Source organism: Triticum aestivum, chromosome 1D (genome assembly GCF_018294505.1).
Source record: "Triticum aestivum cultivar Chinese Spring chromosome 1D, IWGSC CS RefSeq v2.1, whole genome shotgun sequence".
Classification (NCBI taxonomy): Eukaryota; Viridiplantae; Streptophyta; class Magnoliopsida; order Poales; family Poaceae; genus Triticum; species Triticum aestivum.
The window spans coordinates 362,728,035-362,747,990 of NC_057796.1; the positions used below are offsets into that span (position 1 = coordinate 362,728,035).

General features: G+C 49.0%; 2 protein-coding genes across 2 annotated transcripts in view; both read right to left on the minus strand.

The window, feature by feature from the left end:
- LOC123182087 (cytochrome P450 71A1) overlaps positions 1-998 on the minus strand; it is a 3,143-nt gene extending 2,145 nt beyond the window's left edge. The window contains exon 1 of the mRNA XM_044594548.1: positions 796-998. Coding sequence (XP_044450483.1) covers positions 796-906 — 111 coding nt within the window. The 5' untranslated portion in view covers positions 907-998. The remainder of the gene's footprint in view (positions 1-795) is intronic.
- Positions 999-2,326: 1,328 nt separating this feature from the next.
- Positions 2,327-6,539, minus strand: LOC123182086 (probable magnesium transporter NIPA4). The gene is made up of 9 exons (XM_044594547.1): positions 5,994-6,539; positions 5,125-5,181; positions 4,950-5,040; positions 4,691-4,851; positions 4,411-4,538; positions 4,151-4,288; positions 3,904-3,996; positions 2,923-3,028; positions 2,327-2,818 (listed from the first exon to the last, which is right to left on the minus strand). Exons 1-9 carry the CDS (start codon positions 6,157-6,159, stop codon positions 2,610-2,612), a joined length of 1,149 nt encoding a protein of 382 aa, XP_044450482.1. The 5' UTR covers positions 6,160-6,539; the 3' UTR covers positions 2,327-2,609.
- Between the last annotated feature and the right edge of the window lie 13,417 nt (positions 6,540-19,956).

A 19,956-nucleotide genomic window follows, 5' to 3' on the forward strand; every position in this document is an offset into this window, starting at 1 on the left:
GGGGGGGGGACTCGCCCACCTCTGAGTTTTGTGATGCTTAGGGGGTGTTTGGTTCAGGGACTTTTTAGTCCCAGAGACTAGAAAAAGTCCCTAAAAAGTCCCTAGGAACCAAACGGGAGGGACTTTTTTATAGGGACTAGAAAAAGACTCTACTAGAGAGTCTTTTTTGATTAGTCCCTGGGACTAGAAAAAGTCCTAGAACTTCTGAACCAAACACCCCCTTAATGTTCATGCATCTTTTGATGATGACTTTAAGTGTACGGCCGGGGTGGTCTTGAGGGATGAAAAAGGGAAATCCATTGCACGCGGAAACTAGAGAGTAGATTGGTGTGCGGATGTTCTGACGGCGGAAGCTTTGGCGCTTAGATTAGCAATGTCCCTTGCGCAAAGGGTGAGGTGCAGTCGACTCGTTATTAACTCTGATAATTTGAGTAATTGACACATGACAAATGGAGGACGGTCGGCGGGAGTGGCGGCGACGGTTTTTGACGATTGTTATTATGTTATTATATGGTTTCTGATTTTTTTTATTTCTAGTTTTGAACATTGTAACCGAGAAGCTAATAAGGTTGCTCATGAATTTGCTAGGTTGCTGGATTTTCTTTGACTTCTGATTGGTTTGAGGAGTTTTTGAACGACATTGTATCCCTTCTCATGATGTAACTCTTATTTCTGGTGAATAAAGCCATGTGTTTTTTTAGAATAATAAGATGAGCGAAATATCGACTTTTTTTTTGAGAGAGAGAGAGGGTAAATATCGACTGCCTTGATGTGAGGTGAACAAGAACGACTTACCGCTAAGAGCGACTTGATGATGTCCCTGCTCAGCTCGAACCCGTCCTGCCCGTGCCCGTCCTCCCGCAGCGCCAGCAGCACGTCCACGAAGTCCTCCTCCTCCTCCTCCATGCCGGCACCGCTCCTCCCCCCCTCGTGTTCAACGACCACCTTCTCCAGCAGCTCGTCCCACCGCCTGAAGTTCCTCCAGGCCCGAGCGCTGCCGCCGGACAGCAGCGCGTCCGCCCACGCCAGCGCCGGGAAGTAGTCCCCCGACGCAGAACCCGCCCAGCAGCGCCGTGTTCTCCTCGATCAGCTCCCTGAACAGCTCGCTCCTCCCTCCTCCTTCCTCCTCTCTCGACAGCCTAGTCCCGGAGACCACCCGGCAGATCACGTCGTTCGCGAACCGGTACAGCGCCCCGCTCACGTCGACCACGGCGGCGGCAGAAGAAGAAGCGTGGTCGGCGACGGCCTGGACGAGGGCGGCCACCTCCCGCTCTCGCATGGCGCTGTGGCGGTGGGACCGCGCGGCGCTGCGGACGTGCTGGGAGCAGAGCCGGCGGACGTGGCACCAGTGCTCGCCGTGGGGCGCGAAGACGAGGTCCCGGAAGCCGTAGGTGAGGATCTCGGCGGTGCGGAAGTAGGGGCGCGTGGCGAAGGCGTGGTCGTGCGCGCGCATGAGCTCGGCGGCCGCGGCCGGCGAGGAGGCGACCAGCGCGGGGACCTGGCCGAGGCGGAGCCGCATGAGGTGGGGCGCGCCGCGGGCGGCGGCGAGCGCGCGCAGGGCGCGGTGTGGGAGCGCGCCCACCTGGTGCAGGTTGCCGATGACGGGCGGGCCGCGAGGAGCCGGAGGGAGGCGCCGCGCATCGACCCCGCCGTCCTTCTTCCCGAGGTAGAGGAGGCCGGCGAGGAGGAAGGGCAGAAGCAGGAGCAGCGAGGCGAGCTCCATGGATGGTGTTTGACCCTTTCGACGAGTTCTGCAAGCTGAGTGTTACCGGCGGCAGTCAACGGCGCCTTCGCTTTCGGGAGTTGCTTGCTCCTAGGTTTGCAATGACCTTGGAATCGCATTTGTATATGCATCTTCTTTTGGAGCTCTCGCACAGAGGGTAAGCCATGGACATTGTCACCATTCGGAGGTCACTGAGAGTAAGAGTTGACTGACAATCTGACAGCTAGTGTTTTATAATGGATTAACAAATGTACAAGAGTAATCAATTGTTTAACGTCAAAGGTGCGTCATCTGATGATGATAGGCCGACTACGTTGACGAGAACGAAAAGATAAGCCGGTAGGTCAGATACTGAACATGTGCCCATGAGAACTCCCATGGAATTCTTATGCGTTCCGGGAAGGTTTAACAATCCCATTAGGATCTGCAATCATGCAGCTGTACGGCTCTAGCCACACTATGTGATTGCTAGGCACATTTTGCTCTTCCATTTAGTCATGTTTCTGAACGAACTACTGTATGTGAAAGAATTCAGCGGTTGCAGACAACGACCTCTGTGGCATGTTAAAAAAAATTCCCCGCAAAATGCAAAAAGAAAAGGTATGTTCAAAACTCGGGTCCTTGGCCATTCTAATTATCTTGCCCAGAGACGTATATATAGTATAACTGATGTAAGCCCCAAACTTCTGTACCAAAGTCTCAACAATTACAAGGGGCGCCGAGCCGTTTTACCTTCCAGTCCTACAGTCAAAACCTAAGGAGTTCTATCCGACGAAAGAATGGTGATTCTTCCCTTCCCAGGTATAAAGCATTCAGGCACCATGATTTGACCAATGTTGCCCTCAAGCGTCTCATGGACTTGAACCCAGCTGCAACCATCACCAGGTCATGATGTCGAGCGGAACGATTCTGTGCCCCTCGATGATGATCTGAGCGGAATGCCGTCGGCGGCAGACCTGAGAGGAATTCCTTCGGTGCCCCTCGGTGACCTGAGAGGAATCCTATCAGCAGCAGACCTGAGAGGAATTCCTTCAGATTCATACGCATCCTCATCCGCGTGTTTAGGAATTCGGATAGGTAAATTCTGTTGGAGACCTGTCATGCCAACAAGGTATAATAAGAAATTACACGTAGGTGTCATTTCAAGTAAAAGAAGAGGATGTTTAAAAAGGTCAGAAAGGGAGGAAATGCAGTCATACCATCCACCATGTCTTTTGTCTTGTGAAGCAGAAACGTCCCAGAAAGGATAGTAACAAAACCACACATTTCCGTGACAATTTGAGTCGGATTTTGACGATCCCAGTCCTGCATGCAGTTATAGTGAAACTAATAAATGATCCGCAGCATTTTCAGTGGAATGCAATAATGGATCGACTGATGCACCACTTGACAATCAGCTTAGCGGATAGAAGATGTGAGGTGGTATTATAATTCAGAAGATTATCATCGTTTAATAGATATTTCTGAATCGTGTTGTCAGACATTCATACTTTATCCTATTTTGTCGTGCTAACATAACCACCTCATCCTCACAATGAAGGCAACTATAGTCCTGGCTCTTGACAACATAAACTTACTAATTTGAGAATTTTCAAACGCAATAATAGGCCGTCTAACACTTACTATGAGTGGATCTGGTTCAAAGCCCTTACTATAACTGAATTTGGATATCAATCAGCCAGGCAACACCACAGCTAACAGGTTTACTGTAAAACAATCAGCCAGGTGTTGAGTGATTGTTGTAATGATGGCTGCAAGGTTTACTGTCGCAAGACCAAAACCTGAGTGTTCTAGGAAACACAAAGATATCTCGGAATACCTCGGATAGGATGTCGCTGCAAGGTTATGGATAGAATGTTTTGACACGTGGTACAAAGAATACCTCGGAATTACTTCAATGCACACTAGTGCTAGAAACTACTCCCTCCGTCCCATAATATAAGAACGTTTTTGACACTAGTGTAGTGTAAAAAACGTTAGTGTAAAAAACGTTCTTATATTTTGGGACAGAGGGAGTAACTCACTAAAGTACAGATTGACATCTAGCATACTGCACATTCCCAAAATAACCAAGATCCCTGGATCGATTTATTTAGTCAATATTGTTGTTTAAGACAGAAAGTAAAGCAAAGCTTGCTGACAATTACGTAAACAAGTATATGGAGCTCCAAAGCCGTTACCTTGAACATTATTACACTAGCCAAAATGGTCAACGAAGTAAACATCGTATAATAAATGGGCGAAACAACTGCAGTATTGAATGTGTCAAGGGCCTGCAGAAGTAAACAATACCAAGCTGAACATAATGTATAACATAATACACACATATAAGATACATAGCAACAATGTTCTTCATGCTATGCTACGTATGGAAATTATTCTCTTAGAACACACATAACTGCCAATGAACATAAACATCGACCATACCTTGTTCAGATAGTTCATCTGTGTTACTATGCATGCAATCACAACAAGTGTGAAGAACCATGTTTGTGGATAGACTAGCTGGTTCATCCCTGAAAACGTCAGCTTCAAGGCTATCCCAAGAGCTTTGACACTCATGACCTGCCAAAGCAAGCGGAATAGACAGAAACATTAGAATCATAACTTAAGGAGAGTTTTTTTTCTACCAACTATCTAAGGATTAAGTGAATACAAAACAAAAATTCATGACGTGAAAAGCATACCGACAGAGACCCAAAAAGAGAACAGATACCAATATACACCATAATATGTGTCTGACCATACTGTGGGACAAAATGGAATATGAGCACAAAAGCTGCTGTGAGCACAATGGCTGCATAAAGTAGAAATCCTGCAACATAGAAGTTTAAGCCTTAGTATTGTTGATAAATAGTACCCCCTCCGATCAAAAATAAGTGTCGTGGGAGTAACATACTGAAATGTCAACATGACGTCAATAATGATTCACAGTACTATGCAAGCGTATAGAATGCAGAATCAAACCTGGTTCAGTAGCAAGATCCCATACTTCTGCCACAGACTCAATTTCACGTTCTGCAGGGGCATGTAGCACAATTGTTGTCGAACCCACGACACAAAGAACACATCCGAGTACACCAAATATGTGCAGCTTCTCCCGCAAAATGATACGTGCAAGAACAGCACTGTAAGAGAGCGTGCTAAAAGTATCAGAACTACTGAAATATAAGCAATACAAGATTTCAGTGTATCAGTTGTAAATCATATTAAATTTAGTCCGTACCTAATAATTATGCTAAGTGCGCCAAGTGGAGTGACCAAGATAGCAGGGGCAAAAGCGTACGCAGCAAAGTTAGCGATTTCCCCAACAACCACTGGAAATTGTACATCGTTAGTGCCACCACATACAGTGATGTCGGAACCAAACATCTATCCACTGTATCAAAGGAAATACCTACTTGTTATCAGTCCTATCCACCACAGTGGCTCAAGCAGGTAAGAGTAGCCACCAACACCTGTTCAAATCAACAAAGTAAGCATAAACACTGGAAAAGCTTGAAATGTAGCTGGAATGGCAGGAGCAACAGTTTCAGCACAACATTTGCACGATACACCACAGATGAAACAAGGAAAATTTAACCTAGGACAGGGCATATGATCATCAACATATGCTGAATTTTATCATTGTTATTTTTGAAGAAAAAAGAAATACACTGAAAGTTTAAGGGATTCAAGCTAACAGAAGGGAGTCATTGCATACATTTTCCTGGTGCAACAAATATGCTTAACGTTTAAAGGGCAACAAGCTAACAGAAGGAGTCTATTGCATACACTTTCCCGGTGCAACAAATAACTTGAGTAAGTGAGAATTCATCTCCCTTGTACAGTCCATGATTATCATATTTCCAAGACATCTATGCTGAATGTGACATTGAAGGTGCAGGAGCAAGGAAGAAATGCAAGGTACGTCGAGCCATCAGCCCATCACCACCGTGTCATCTGTTGTATGCTAATCATTGATATTGGTGGAACAACATCAAGCAAAGCTCCGGAACGTCTCAATCGGAGCTCAACAACCAGCCCGATCCCCAATGCGCTCACTGCTCCAAAGTCCTACCTATCTATCCAGGGTCCAGCACAGCCCCCCACCGACAGCGAAAGCGAGATCCGAATCTCGCGCGGCTCCGCGCAGATCTAGGCTAGGGAGCCAGCAGCGCGGCGAGGCGGCGGCGGCGGCACAGGGAAGGCACCGCGCCGTTCGCCGGGCGGCGTGAAACGAGGCGGGAGCGTGCGGGGCGGAGAGAGAGGGGGGAGAGACGAGACGCACCTGCGCGGACGCCGGAGGCGCCGGCCTTCTTGAGGCCCTTCTTCTTGACGATGAAGCTGGCCCCGATGAAGAGGCTGGAGGAGACCGCCAGCAGCAGGCCCTTGATGTTGTCCGCCGACATCCCGGTGTAGGACACCACCCAGCTCCCCAGCCGCTCCCCGCGCATCTCGGAAAAACCGGCCGCCGCCGGCGGCACCACCAGCCCCTCCCTAGCCGCTCCCCCTCCTTCTCCTGCCCCTGCGGCGGCCGCGCATGCGAGATCTGGAGAGGCCGCTCGCCTTGTCGGTGGGACGGCTTGGCTTTCCGCCGCTGTGGTGCCGCTCGGCTGCTTCGGGCCTCTGTGAGCTCTAAGCGGGGGAGTGGAGGAGAGGAGAGGGGAAGGTATCGCGCGCGGGCGGGCGGCAGAGGCCGCGGGACAAAAACCACCAAAAGACTGCGGCGACGACGTCGTCGGGAAGGAAGCGGGGGAGAGGGAGGGGAACGGGAACGGGCAGGCGGTCAGTCAGTCAGCAGTCGTCCAAGAGTTGTGCGTGCGTGCGTGGCTCGTGCCGTGCGAGCTACTCGGCTTTTTGTCCGCTGCGGGTGCTGCAGCAGCTGCAGTGCTGCTGTGCTGCGGTGGCTGGCAGCGGCTGACGGATGTGCGCCGCACGGCGTTTCTTGGGGCCAAAACGCGACGGATTTCGCAGCTTCTGCTGCCCGGACGGACGGTAGATTTCGCTGTACTAGGAGGAGTACTTTGCATGATTGATTTGCACATTGGACGGAAGGTTAGTTTGTGACAGCCCTAATGCGATTTGCTTTTCCGAGCAAAACACTTTCTTTGGTGCAACGGCGTACCGCAAATAGTTTGGTGACGCGCGTCCTGTCATCTTGATTTGATCTGACACGTGTTTATCTGCACAAAGAAACAACCAACAGCAACTTGGGTTGGCGTCAAGCTCAAAGGAGTTTTTGATCTTGGATGTAAGTATTTTGCTTTTGGGCTAGTGATTTTTCTTTAAAGACTAGTGTTCCACTGTCTTCTTCTATGCTATGCGTCCAATAAAATGTCGCAGCACGCTTGCTGTTGCTCCTTTGAAACCGCATCATGCATCTTGGCGACTAACTTCGCCGATTTGATTTTCCAAAGATTTGTACAATGGTTTGGTACCATTGTTTATTCTTTTTTACCTCCTGCCAATAGATCTTGGACTTTAATATATCCATTATAAATTCCTTTCATTTTCCTACTTGGCACACGCTTCATTGTAGGTAAGTGAATCATCTTTACTGGAGACCAAGCTATTAGGCTATAGAGGTGAATGAACAAATGCCATACGCGGCATATTGTAATATAAAGTTTGTATAGGCTGGAGAACTAACTAGGTGCTTCATTTGGTTTTGCATATTATTAACTTGGGTTGTGCGGGTTTTTTTCCCGTCGCAACACGCGAGCATGTTTGTTATTCAGTTACAAAATTAAAATGGATTCTATTTTAATAATTATTATGATCTAATTGGTTCATGGCTTTAAATAAGAAACTGAGCAAGGAATTAAACCGACAAGAAAAGAAGATAATAATCATGAATTAAGCAGATAAACTGTAAAAATAAATTATATTCCACTTTAATAATAATCGGGTTTCTAGCTTTAAATAAGGAATTGAGCAACGAATTTCGACACAGGCGCAACATGATTAAAATTTTGGTATCACTAATATCTCCTTCGATTTAGATATTTTTTTAATTAACTATAAAAATAATCTAGTGGATAAAAATGTGTACTTTGACTAAGTTTGCACTATATATTTATCTCTAATTTTAGCGTATATAATCAACATTATAATTTTATTATGTTACTAGTTCGGCGCCATACTACATGGAGCGAACTTGAAACGTCAATTGTCATGCCGTCTTGTTCGAGAGTGATGCACCAGCTATACCAAAAATTCGGCGCCAAAGAGAATGGAGTCGAACTGCATAAGTTTCGCACCAGCTCTCTGGAGCCGACACTTGGGAGACAAATTTCGACATAGTTCTCAAAAGAGGTAGATGTAGTTGAAGTTGCAAGGAAGGCCCAGATTCGTCAAATAATACGGTCTGTGGGGATCAAAGGGGTTGGCCCGGACATACCCCGTGTGCCAAATGAGCCTTCAGGGATCTTCGAGTTTTCTGCGCCCCTCAGCGATTATCCTCGCAAAACCCTCCCAACCCCCTTCTATCATTTGAGGCCTCGGGGAGGTAGGGAGGAGATGACAATCCATACCCACAACATATATCATATCGGAAACAACACTTCAGATTAAGCTGGCAAACGGTCAGCTTGGTAAGGTACCAACATTGCAATCAAAGATTAAGCTGGCAAGCAAGGCTGCAGGTGAACGATACCGAGTTGTAAATCCCATAGTTGAGATTCGCCTATTTCCTACACCTACAACACATCATCACACACGCGCGCGCACACACACACACACAACAGTGGACACAACACAAGAAATCTAACAGAAAGGTTGGATCCTTCTTCCACTCACCAGATAAGTTGAGAGGTTGAGTCTGGCATGTCAGCGAGTGGTGTTTGGGTCGCGACATGGTTTGGCAGTAGGCTTTCCGGCGTGTTCGTGGGTCTTCTAGCCTTTGTTCTGTTGCTTTGGAGTCGGAGTTGTTGTGGCGGGGTCCGAGCTACAACGATGGCGGGCGATGTGCGTTTGGCTATGGGTATCATTGGCGGCGCAATCCTTGCATATTCCTCTCATCGCTCGCCGTCGAAATAGTAGGTGCTTTGCCACTCTTGTGTCTGTGTGTGTGGGGCCAGTTGTTTGGCATATGCCGGCATGGGCTTTGGGCAGCTGGTTCAACGGTGACCTCATGGCGGGTTTAATGCAGCAAAGCAGATTCGCTTGCTCGAAAGAAGTGGTGACAATGACTCCTGCAACCTCATGGGTGGTTCAGTGCGGCGAAGCCAGAATCGCTTGCTCGGAAGAAGTAATGACGATGACTCTTGAAACAACCTCAACGGTGGTCTAGCCAAGATCGATTACACTGGATCTCAATGATTTCGTAAGTGAAAGGATCGATATAGTTGACTAGAGGGGGGTGAATAGGCAACTAACAATTTTTAGCTTTTCTTTACCAATTTAAACTTTGCATCAAAGTAGGTTGTCTAGATATGCAACTATGTGAGCAACCTATATGATGCAACAACAACAAGCACACAAGAAAGCAAGAGATACAACACAATATAAGCTTGCACAAGTGAAGGTAAGAGATAGCCAAGAGTGGAGCCGGTGGAGACGAGAATGTGTTACCGAAGTTACTTCCCTTTGAGAGGAAGTACGTCTCCGTTGGAGCGGTGTGGAGGCACAATGCTCCCAAGAAGCCACTAGGGCCACCGTATTCTCCTCACGCCCTTAGACAATGCGAGATGCCGTGATTCCACTATTGGTGCCCTTGGAGGTGGCGACCGAACCTTTACAAACAAGGTTGGGGCAATCTCCACAACTTAATTGGAGGCTCCCAACGACACCACGAAGCTTCACCACGATGGAATATGACTGCGCGGTGACCTCAACCGTCTAGGGTGCTCAAACACCCAAGAGTAACAAGATCCGCAAGGGATCAGTGGGGGAAATCAAATATCTCTTGGTGGAAGTGTAGATCGGGGCCTTCTCAACCAATCCCTAGAAAATCAACAAGTTTGATTGGCTAGGGAGAAAGATCGGGCGAAAATGGAGCTTTGAGCAACAATGGAGCTTTGGCAGGGAAGAGGTAGTCAACTTGGGGAAGAAGACCCCCTTATATAGTGTGAGGAAAAATCCAACCGTTACCCATCTACTCAGCCCGCGACACGCGGTACTACCGCATAGGCTTGCGGTACTATCGCTCGCGCGGCAGTAGCCAGGTGAGGCCCTGTTGCACAAGGCAACGAGCGGTAGAACCGCCGGAGCGGTACTACCGCGCGCCCTTGCGGTACTACCGCAAGGCAGGGCTCATTCTGGGCTGGGTAGGCACGGACTAATAAAATTACATCTGTGGCTACTTCCGCTGAGTTTCAGTCAGTGCAAAAATCCAGCACGGTACTACAGCTCACAGGGAGCAGTACTATCGTGTAGGGTGCGGAAGTAAAAAAAATTACTTCCGCCCCTACATCCGCTCACGCCACCGTGCTGGGCCAGAGGCCACGGTACTACCGCGTGCTAGGGGCGGTACTACCGCTGCCATGTGCGGTACTACCGTGGGCAGCTGCGGTACTACTGCTCCCTTGAGCAGTACTACCGCACGCCACAGACCAGTAGCACTAGGAGGCCTTCATCTTCGCAACGACAAGGGGAACAACCGGTGCTCCAATGAAGCAAGGAAAGGTGGTGCAAAGGAACAGATGTGTACGTGTTGATTCCACCCTAACCTTTCTGAAGCGGACCCCCTCTTAATAGTACGGCTTTCCTACGACTCAAATCCACCGAAAAGAAACATAGAGAAACGCCGTCTTTGAAAGGCTCCGAGGGGCACCGGATCGTCTTGTGCCTATACATGAGATATCTGAAATGCTCAATGCACACGATTAGTCTGCAGAAGCATTGTCATTAATCACCAAAACCACTTAGGGAGAAATATGCCCTTACAATCTCCCCCTTTTTGGTGGATTGATGACAATACGGGATTTGCACATAGGGATATAAAATGAAACATAAGCAAACCCAACATCTATAAAATATAGACAGGCTCCCCTAGATATGTGCACTCTATAGAAATGCTTTGGACTGCACGGCACACATACGAGGATCAACACTCCCCCTATATTTTATAAACAAGGCAATCCTTGCAACAATATGAATGACACTAAAAATGGAGGCAAGATAAAGAAATGAGCATGAAGTAAAGGGCACAGGACAAAATAAGCTCACAATCTACTAAACATACTAGACAATAGGATAAGAAAAAAGATAAGCTGAGGACATATGTCTTACACCATATGATAGTCTCCTGGACTCACACGAACACAACCACAAACCGACAAGCCAAAGCAAACGAAGGTTCAACAAAGCGAAAGCAAAGCGAAAAAAGACTCGACACAAGACTCGCAAATCCTACTCTCTCTCCCCCTTTGGCATTGAGACACCAAAAAGGCAGAGAGGACACTTACGACACAGGTGGTGGCAGAACTCCAAGGCACCACCAGTCATGATCATCCTCCGGAGACTCCTCAGCAGCACGAGATGTAGATGGAAATCTAGTCTCCTCCTCTGACTCGCTCCACTGGTAGTGCTGTCTGGTCCACTGCTCCTCATCTGTGATCCGCTCCTCAGAGCCACTCCATACCTCAAGGCCAACCTGCCTCATAATGGCCTTGTCGCGACGATGAGCCATCTTGGCGTTCACATGAGCCCGGTACTGTCCCTTGGCCTGCATGCAGAACAGAGCCTTCATCTTGGCCTTGAGCTTCTTAGCCCAAGTGGGCTTAGTAGAGGGAGGAGTGTATCCATCAGAACTGTCCTCATACGCTTCCTCCTCCTCGAACTCATCCTCATCCACATCCATCCTAGCAGCCTCTACCTCAACCCTGGTAGTGGTGTTAGCCCAGTTGCTCTTGATGCGTAGCTTGATAGGCTCATGGTGAATCCAGTTGGGAGCAACAAACTCTTCATTTGGAAAGATCCGCCCCAAGTCTTCGAGATCAACAAAAACAGGTAAGGTCCATAGATGGGTACCTTACGGTTGAACACCGCAAACTGCAGCTCACACCACATGATATGTGAGACATCAAGTGGTTGCGTCTTTTGGAGAAGCGCCTCCTCACAGATGAGCATCATGTCCACTAGATAAGCACGCACCTTATCCTTGTCGCCTATGCGAGGAAAAAGTGTGTTGCGGAAGATCTGGTGCATGATGTCAAGGAATGGATTCAGTACCCAAGTCTTCTTGTCATTGGCTAGCTTCTTCTCAACAAGGTAGGGTTGAAGCTTGTTCTTGTTGGCCGACTCGGGGTTGCCATGTGGGCGAACACCAACGGGCAGATTGAGCCCCTCATCACGAACGTGGAGCATCGCCATGAACTCTTTCCACTTAGCTGACATCCTCTTCCCATTGGTCATCCACGTCATGGTCTGCTCCTCATCCGTATGGAAGTGGACCGACGCAAAGAACTGAGTCACAATCTCTGGGTCAAAGTCCATGTGGAACATGAGCAAGTCCTCAATGCCAAACTGCTCCACCAGATCCAGAGTCTCACCAAAATATGCCCGGTTGTTGTCCTTCCTCATGTGAACCATGTCAATCCACTGCACGTCCACGTAGATGTTATGCTTGGCCTTGATCACATCCAGGAAGATAAGATTCTGTTGCTTGGTCCAAAACAAGTCATTGCCCCTTGTGACCTCCCTAGGGTTGACGTAAGGGTTGAGCTTCCTTTGCACCAGAAATTCTGCTTGAGGTATCTTATCCATGCCAAGAGTTGGCTCCTTGGTCTTGGTAGCTGTAGACTTGGTTTTGCGTTGTGGGGCACTAGAGCCCTCTGGAGCCTCTTGGTTGCAAAGGTGCTTGGAGCTCGTGTCACGGCTAGGATTCGAGCGCCGGACATTGGAACCGGAGCCACCACCTATGACACACAACACAAACACGAGAAAATCGAGAAGGATTATTGCAAAGACAAGGGCCAAAACCAAATGAAACAAGCAGACATGAGATTTGAAAGGACAAAATAGCGTAATTTTCACTCTACGGTAGTACCGGACCAGACTACGGATGTAAAAAATTACAACTGCTCTAGCCGCGGTAGTATTGTGCTAGGGTGGCACGGTAGTACCGTGCCTGGAGCGGAAGTAATTTTTTACTTCCGCGCCCCGGGCGGTAGTACCACTCCAGGAGGAGTGGTAGTACCACACGGATTCAAATCCCTCAAGAACTGCATCTCCGGATCTAGAAATATCCGCAAAAATAGATCGGTACTACCGTTGATCAAAACTACTATTTTATCACTCCAAATAGCATATCTACTGCACTAGCACTCTCCTACAATCTCCTCTTGCAAAGATTTAGCCAAAAATCACACGAACTACACATGCATCTCCCCAAGACCTAGAAGCACAAGAACAGAACAAAAGAGAAGCACTAGGGGAGATACCGGGGTCCATGGCAAGAGGGCGAGGTGGGGAACGATCCCACCGGTCGGAATGCGAGGAGAGCGGCCGGAGACGGAGATCCGGCGAGGTCCTCCGGCGCCATTCTTGGGCAGAAGAGAGAGACGAGGTGGGGAAAAGAGATGAATGGGTATGGGGGAGTTGGAACTCCCCCTGCCCCGCTCTTAACCCCCACCCGCTCGCGATGGCGCGGTTGTACCGCGGGTTCTCGCAGTAGTACCGCTCTTCTAGCGGTAATACCATGCCTGGGATGCAGCTGTGCACGCACAGGGCAACCTATCTCCAGCGGTAGTACCATGGCTCACCATGGTAGTACCGTAACCCAAGAAAGTGCAAGTTTCAACAAGCAGAGAAGAACACGGCCGTTGCAATGCAACCTTCAAGTAACCCGGACACACAAAAGAGCTTACACACGAGGCAACTCAAACACAAGCACGACTCAAAGAAAAAGGCAAAAAACAACAAGGACCAAACACGAAACACAACCTCTCCAAAGAGAGGGCGGTGGCCGGAGCCGCCTATGTTTGAGTCAATTGGTATGGCACCGCGAAGAATTCTCCTTGGGCCCATGACCAAAACTCGTCTTTGAAGCACAAGTACCATAAAAATGGCTAATGCGAAAGAGTTGATCAATTTATGCATAATGGGGGGAGGGAGAGTTCATTGAGAGAACAAAACTCCCCCTATGTCCATGCCTACACCTAAACAAGACATCAAGATGAGTATGGTGGAGTGTCCAAGGGTTCAAGCCACATTGCTCGAATCAATGATATTTAGCTCATGCCTTAACTCGCGAAATCTTGCTTCATCCAAGGGCTTCATGAAGATATCTGCAAGGTTATCATGAGTGTTGACATAGTTGAGCTTGATCTCCCCTCGCCTAATATGATCCCGGATAAGGTGATACCGAATCTCAATATGCTTCATCTTGAAGTGTTGCACCGGGTTGAGAGAGATCTGATGGCACTTTCATTGTCACACCAAAGAGGCACTTTGTCACAAACGACACCGTAATCCTTTAAAGTTTGCCTCATCCAAAGGAGTTGAGCACAAGAACTACTGGCGGCCACATACTCCGCTTTGGTGGACGAGAGAGACACACAACTTTGCTTCTTAGAAGACCAACTCACCAAAGAGCAACCAAGAAATTGGCACCCTCCGGAAGTTGACTTCCTATCCACTTTGTCTCCCGCCCAATCCGAGTCCGAAAAGCCCACAAGGTTGAAGTTTGCTCCTCTTGGGTACCATAGGCCAAAGTTTGGGGTATGAGCCAAATATCAAAAGATTCTCTTGACCGCCACATAGTGGTTTTCCTTATGTGTGGCTTGAAACCGTGCACAAATTCCCACACTCAACATGATATCCGATCTAGATGCACAAAGGTAAAGCAAGGAGCCAACATGGAGCGATATACCTTTTGATCCACCGCTTTACCATTGGGATCTATGTCAAGTTGGCATTTGACGGGCATTGGAGTGGAAGCCGGCTTGACATCACTTAGCTTGAATCTCTTGAGCGTGTCTTGAGTGTATTTGGCTTGGTTGATGAAGGTTCCTTCTCTTCTTTGCTTGATTTTGAACCCGAGAAAGAACTTCAACTCTCCCATCAAGGACATCTTGAACTTCGAGGTCATGAGAGTGGCAAATTCCTCATTGAAAGCTTTGTTAGGGGAACCAAAGATGATATCATCAACATATAGTTGGCATACAAACAACTCCCCTTTGACCTTCTTAGTAAAAAGATTGGGGTCGATTTTCCCAATTTCAAACCCACGATCTTGCAACAACTCGGTAAGGTGCTCATACCATGCACGTGGGGCTTGTTTAAGGCCATAGAGTGCCTTATCGAGTTGGTACACATGATCGGGAAAATAGGGATCCTCAAACCCCGGGGGTTGTTTGACATACACCAACTCATTAATAGCACCATTAAGAAAAGCACTCTTCACATCCATTTGTTGCAACTTGAAGTTATGATGAGAAGCATAAGCAATCAACAAATGAATGGATTCAAGGCGAGCAACATGAGCAAAGGTTTCACCATAGTCGATACCCTCAACTTGGGAGTAGCCTTGTGCTACCAACCGAGCCTTGTTGCGAACGATAATCCCATGAGCATCTTGCTTGTTCTTAAATATCCACTTGGTTCCAATGACATTATGGTTCCCCGTTAGCCTTGGCACCAATCTCCAAACCTTGTTGTGCTCGAAGTTGTTGAGTTCTTCATGCATGGCATTAAGCCAATCCGGATCCTCGAGCGCCTCATAGACCTTTTGGGGTTCAACACAAGAAACAAACGCGTGATGTTCACAATAGTTTGCTAATTGTCTACGAGTGCTTACCCCCTTTCTTAAGCTTCCAAGCACATTCGTCATGAGATGATCTTTGGCGGTGAGCTTGGATGCAATCTTAGCGGCACGACGCTCCAATTCCTCCTTAGGAGTGAGTTGAGGAGCGGTAACTTGATCATCTTGAGCGTCGTCTTGAGCTTGTTCTTGATCTTGAGCTTGCTCTTGATCTTGAACTTGCTCGGTGGTGAGAACTTGACCTTGGGCATCACTTGGTGGTTCACCACCATCTTGAGGTTGATCTTGCCCTTGATCTTGTTCATTTGGTTGAGGGCCTTCACTTTGTTCTTCGGAAGCGTGTGGGTCTTGGGTTGGTGATGGTTCCACTTGAGTGGAACATTGTCCTTCTCCTTCGGCCACAAGGGGATCCTCAATGGGTAGGATATGACCAACACCCATTCTTCTTATGGCTTGGGGAGGAATTTCGTCACCTACATCACAAGTACCATTTTGCTCCACTTGGGAGCCGTTATTCTCATCAAACTCCATGTTACACGTCTCCTCAATAAGTACCGTGGACTTATTGAGGACACGGTAAGCATGAGAGTTTGTAGCATAACCAACAAATAAGCCCTCATGAGCTCTAGCCTCGAATTTTGACAAATGAACACCTTTCTTGAGAATGAAACACTTACACCCGAACACCCGGAAGTACTTGAGGTTGGGCTTGTTACCGGTGAGTATCTCATATGGAGTCTAGTTCAAGCCTTTGCGGAGATAGAGACGATTGGATGCATGACAAGCGGTGTTGATGGCTTCGGCCCAAAAGTTGTATGGAGACTTGAACTCTGCCATCATGGTCCTTGCCGCATCCATCAACGTCCGGTTCTTCCTCTCCGCTACACCATTTTGTTGAGGGGTGTAAGGTGCATAATATTGATGCTTGACCCCCTCATCACTAAGAAACTCATCCAAGGTGTAGTTCTTGAACTCGGTGCCGTTGTCACTTCTTATCGTCAAGATCTTTGCGTTGTGTTGGTGTTGAGCTTCATTTGCAAAGTTGATGACGGTTTGTTGGGTCTCACTATTCCTCTTGAAGAAATATACCCAAGTGTATCTTGAATAATCATCCACAATCACCAAGCAATACTTTCTACCCCCAAGACTATCAAAGGATGGAGGTCCAAAGAGATCCAAGTGAAGGAGCTCCAAGGGCCTCTTCGAGTAGATGATAGTCGTGGGAGGGTGAGCCTTCTCATGTAGCTTTCCTTTGATACACGCACTGCAAGCACGATCTTTGGCAAAACTAACATTTGTTAGTCCACGGACATGGTCCCCCTTGAGAAGGCTTTGCAAAGATCTCATATTGACATGGGCTAAACGGTGATGCCAAAGCCATCCCACGTCAACTTTAGCCATTAGGCATGTCGCGGTCTTAGTGGGTCGCTCCGAAAAGTTAATCACATAAAGACCGTTCTCGACATGCACAACAAAGGCTACTTTAAGAGTCTTGCTCCACAAGAGGGCCACGGTATCAATATCAAAGAAAGTGGCAAAGCCCATGAGTGTAAGTTGACGAACGGAAAATAAATTGTATGCAAGGGACTCAACAAGCATGACTTTCTCGATCGTGAGATCATGAGAAATGTCAACCTTGCCAAGACCCAATACCTTAGAAGACGAGGCATCACCCCACTCATGCGCGTTGCGAGGGCGGCCGGTGAGCAGACCTAGCTACCTCCTTCAAAAAGGCAGGTGCTTACGCAGTCCAACCCGGCGCGCGCCGCTCAGTCGCTGACGTCTATTAAGCTTCGGCTGATGCATACGACGCAGAACACCCATACTATGCCCACGTGATGGTTAGTGCTATCAGGCCAGAGGCCCCTCGGATCAAATATCCAAATCATAGTGGATTAGGAACGCGCGGTAACAAGCAGAGACTCACGAAAGATGTGACCCCGTCGCCCCGTCTCGAGGACTTGCGGCAAGGGCTAAGACTGCCCGGCCACACCTCGTAATTATCTCGCGGGCACCCTCTAGGTCAACCCGACTCTGCATCACTCGCAAATATGCTCACGCGGGTACCCCTCAGGGCCGACCCGTCTTTAGTAACATGGTTCAGTGTAAAGTCATAGTAACCATAGTAACCGTGTGTCTAACACCAAGGGGAAAACCTGAGGAATCACCCTTGACGGATTCCACTCGATGTAATCATCAAGGTGAACGTAAGAGGAACCACCCCCGAGGTTCACACTTGAGGGGTTACACGACAGAGCTGTATCGGAAGTGGTTAAGGAGGAAATCACCCTCGATGACCACGACCGAATAGCTACACTACAGGTTAACATCAGAAGTGCTGAAGTGGTATCACCCTCGGCACTCGATACTAACCCAGTAGTGTCGAGCAACTAAGGGGAAAGTGATGTGTGGTGTCGGGGCCTGGTCTTCGATCCCGTTGATCAGGTCTTCGATCCCGTTGATCGGGTCTTCGATGATAAAGCAGGGGCAACAAGGTCAAGGTGGGGTCACTGATGGATCACTAACCAACCTATACTAAGCAGTTTAGGATAAGTAGGTAGGTAACAATAAGCAGGTTACAAAAGCAGGCTATGCATCAGAATAGGAGCCAACAATAACAGTAGCAAAATCTAATGCAAGCATGAGAGAATGGAATGGGCGATATCGGGATGATCAAAGGGGGGGCTTGCCTGGAAGCTCTGCTGAAAAGGAAGAAGTGTCCTCGTCGACGTAGTCAAACACAGGGGCAGCATCAGTCTCGGGGTCTACCGGAGAGAAGAGGGGGAAGAAACAATAAATACATAGCAAGCAAGTGCATAACAGGACAACAGGTAGAGCTAGACGTGTTCTAATGTGGTGCTACACGATACCGGTGAAGGGGGAAGTCAATTGGGAATGTTTTCCCGGTTCCGGACCTGTGTCAGACAGATGACCGGAGGGGGAAAGTTCCATGTTCAGATTGTTAGAGGCATCTGACAGGTAAACGGACGGCGTATTCGCATTCGTCTCGTCATTCTGAGCAACTTTCATGTAGAAAACATTTTCATCCGAGTTACGGTTTATTTTCTACGAATTTTCAAAGATTAAAGCTTTTTCTGGAATTATTATTATTAACAGAAATGGAATATGACGTCAGCAATGCGTCAGCATTCGGCTGACCTGCTGACTGGTCAAACTGACAGGTGCGGCCCACCTGTCAGCCTCTCTAGCTTAAACAGTGGGTTAAACTAATCTAACACACTGATTAGAGGGGTGGGCCCCAAGTATCAATGACTAACTAACTACTAATTAAATAATAGATTTTAGCTAGGAGTTTTATTTATTTATAGAACATTTTAAACAAGTGAGGCCCACACGTCGGTCTCACTGGGCAGCCCAGTCAGTAGTTGACTGGGTCAACCCAGTCAACTGGGCCATCAGGGCCCACTGGTCAGTGATCCAGGGGCGGGGCCCACTGAGCCACGTCGGCGTCAGCGCCGGAGAGAGCCCCGGCGACCAAAACCGCGGCGGAGCATCGCCGGACTTCGCCGGAAAAACACTACGGGGCAAGGGGAGAGGTTCGGCTAGGCGCGGTCGAACGGGCATTCGACGCCGCATCCATCTACGGTGGCGGCACCGCCCGTAACAGGCTAGAACAGCGACGGCGAGAGGCGGGGCGGTCGCCGGAGTTCGGCCGCATTCGGGTTTGGCGCTACGGGGCTCGGCAGAGTGCGGAGATGGGTGCTTCGGGCTCGCACGGGCGTGATGAGCACGAACTCGAGCTCGTTTGAGCTCGACGGGCAGCGAGGGCAAGGCTATGAGCTCGTCGGCGACGAGGTGTTCAGGCGCGGCAAAAGCGGCGGCTGCGGCTACGGGGAGAGGCCGGAGAGAGGGGGAGGCAATGCGGCTGCTCACTGTGAGCCTGTAGGTGTGCAATCGTGGGCTCGGGGGAGGCTCGGGGTGGCCGAATTCGACACCGGCATTCATCGAAGCAGAGGAGGGAGGAGAGGTCGCCGCGATCGTTGTGGGGGCTCCTGGCTTGGTCCAGTGGTTGAGGAAGACTTCGTGGGGCACAACGGCGCTCGGGGACTCGTCGAAGAGGGACGGGGACAGCGGTGGCCGCGGGCAGCACGGCGGACGGCGCAGGGCGCGTCGGCGAGGCGGATCTGGAGGAGGGGGAGCGAGTGTGCGAGGGGATAGGGACTGGCGCGAGTGGGGGGAGGCAGGGCAAGTGGGAGGCGAGGGGGCCGAGGCGTCGGGGCGGTGGAGGCCTTATCCTCTCGTCGGGCGTCGCCGGCGAGGTGGTTGGATGGCGACCGCACCCGTGGTCGCTCGAACAGGAAGGCGACCGGGGGAGCGTGGGAGGCTGGGCTGGCTCAGGTGGGTTAGGTGGGCCGGCCCAGGTGGGTTCGGTCTAGGGAGGGGGTTGCTCTTTCTCTCTTCTGCTTTTCCTTTTCTTTTTCTTTAATTACCAGAGAAGGAAAATGATTTATCTGGGGACCCTAATGATTTAGGAAAAATGTGGAACTGGATCATAAAAGTCCAGTGCATTTTTAGGCACTGCCAC

Excerpts from the sequence above, each read along its gene's own strand:
- LOC123182086 (XM_044594547.1), bottom strand. The coding sequence starts at position 6,159 with ATGCGCGGGGAGCGGCTGGGGAGCTGGGTGGTGTCCTACACCGGGATG. Across the intron at positions 4,289-4,410 it reads CTCTTTTTGGGTCTCTGTCG|GTCATGAGTGTCAAAGCTCT; the intron begins GTATGCTTTTCA and ends TTGCTTTGGCAG. Across the intron at positions 2,819-2,922 it reads GACAAAAGACATGGTGGATG|GTCTCCAACAGAATTTACCT; the intron begins GTATGACTGCAT and ends TTGGCATGACAG.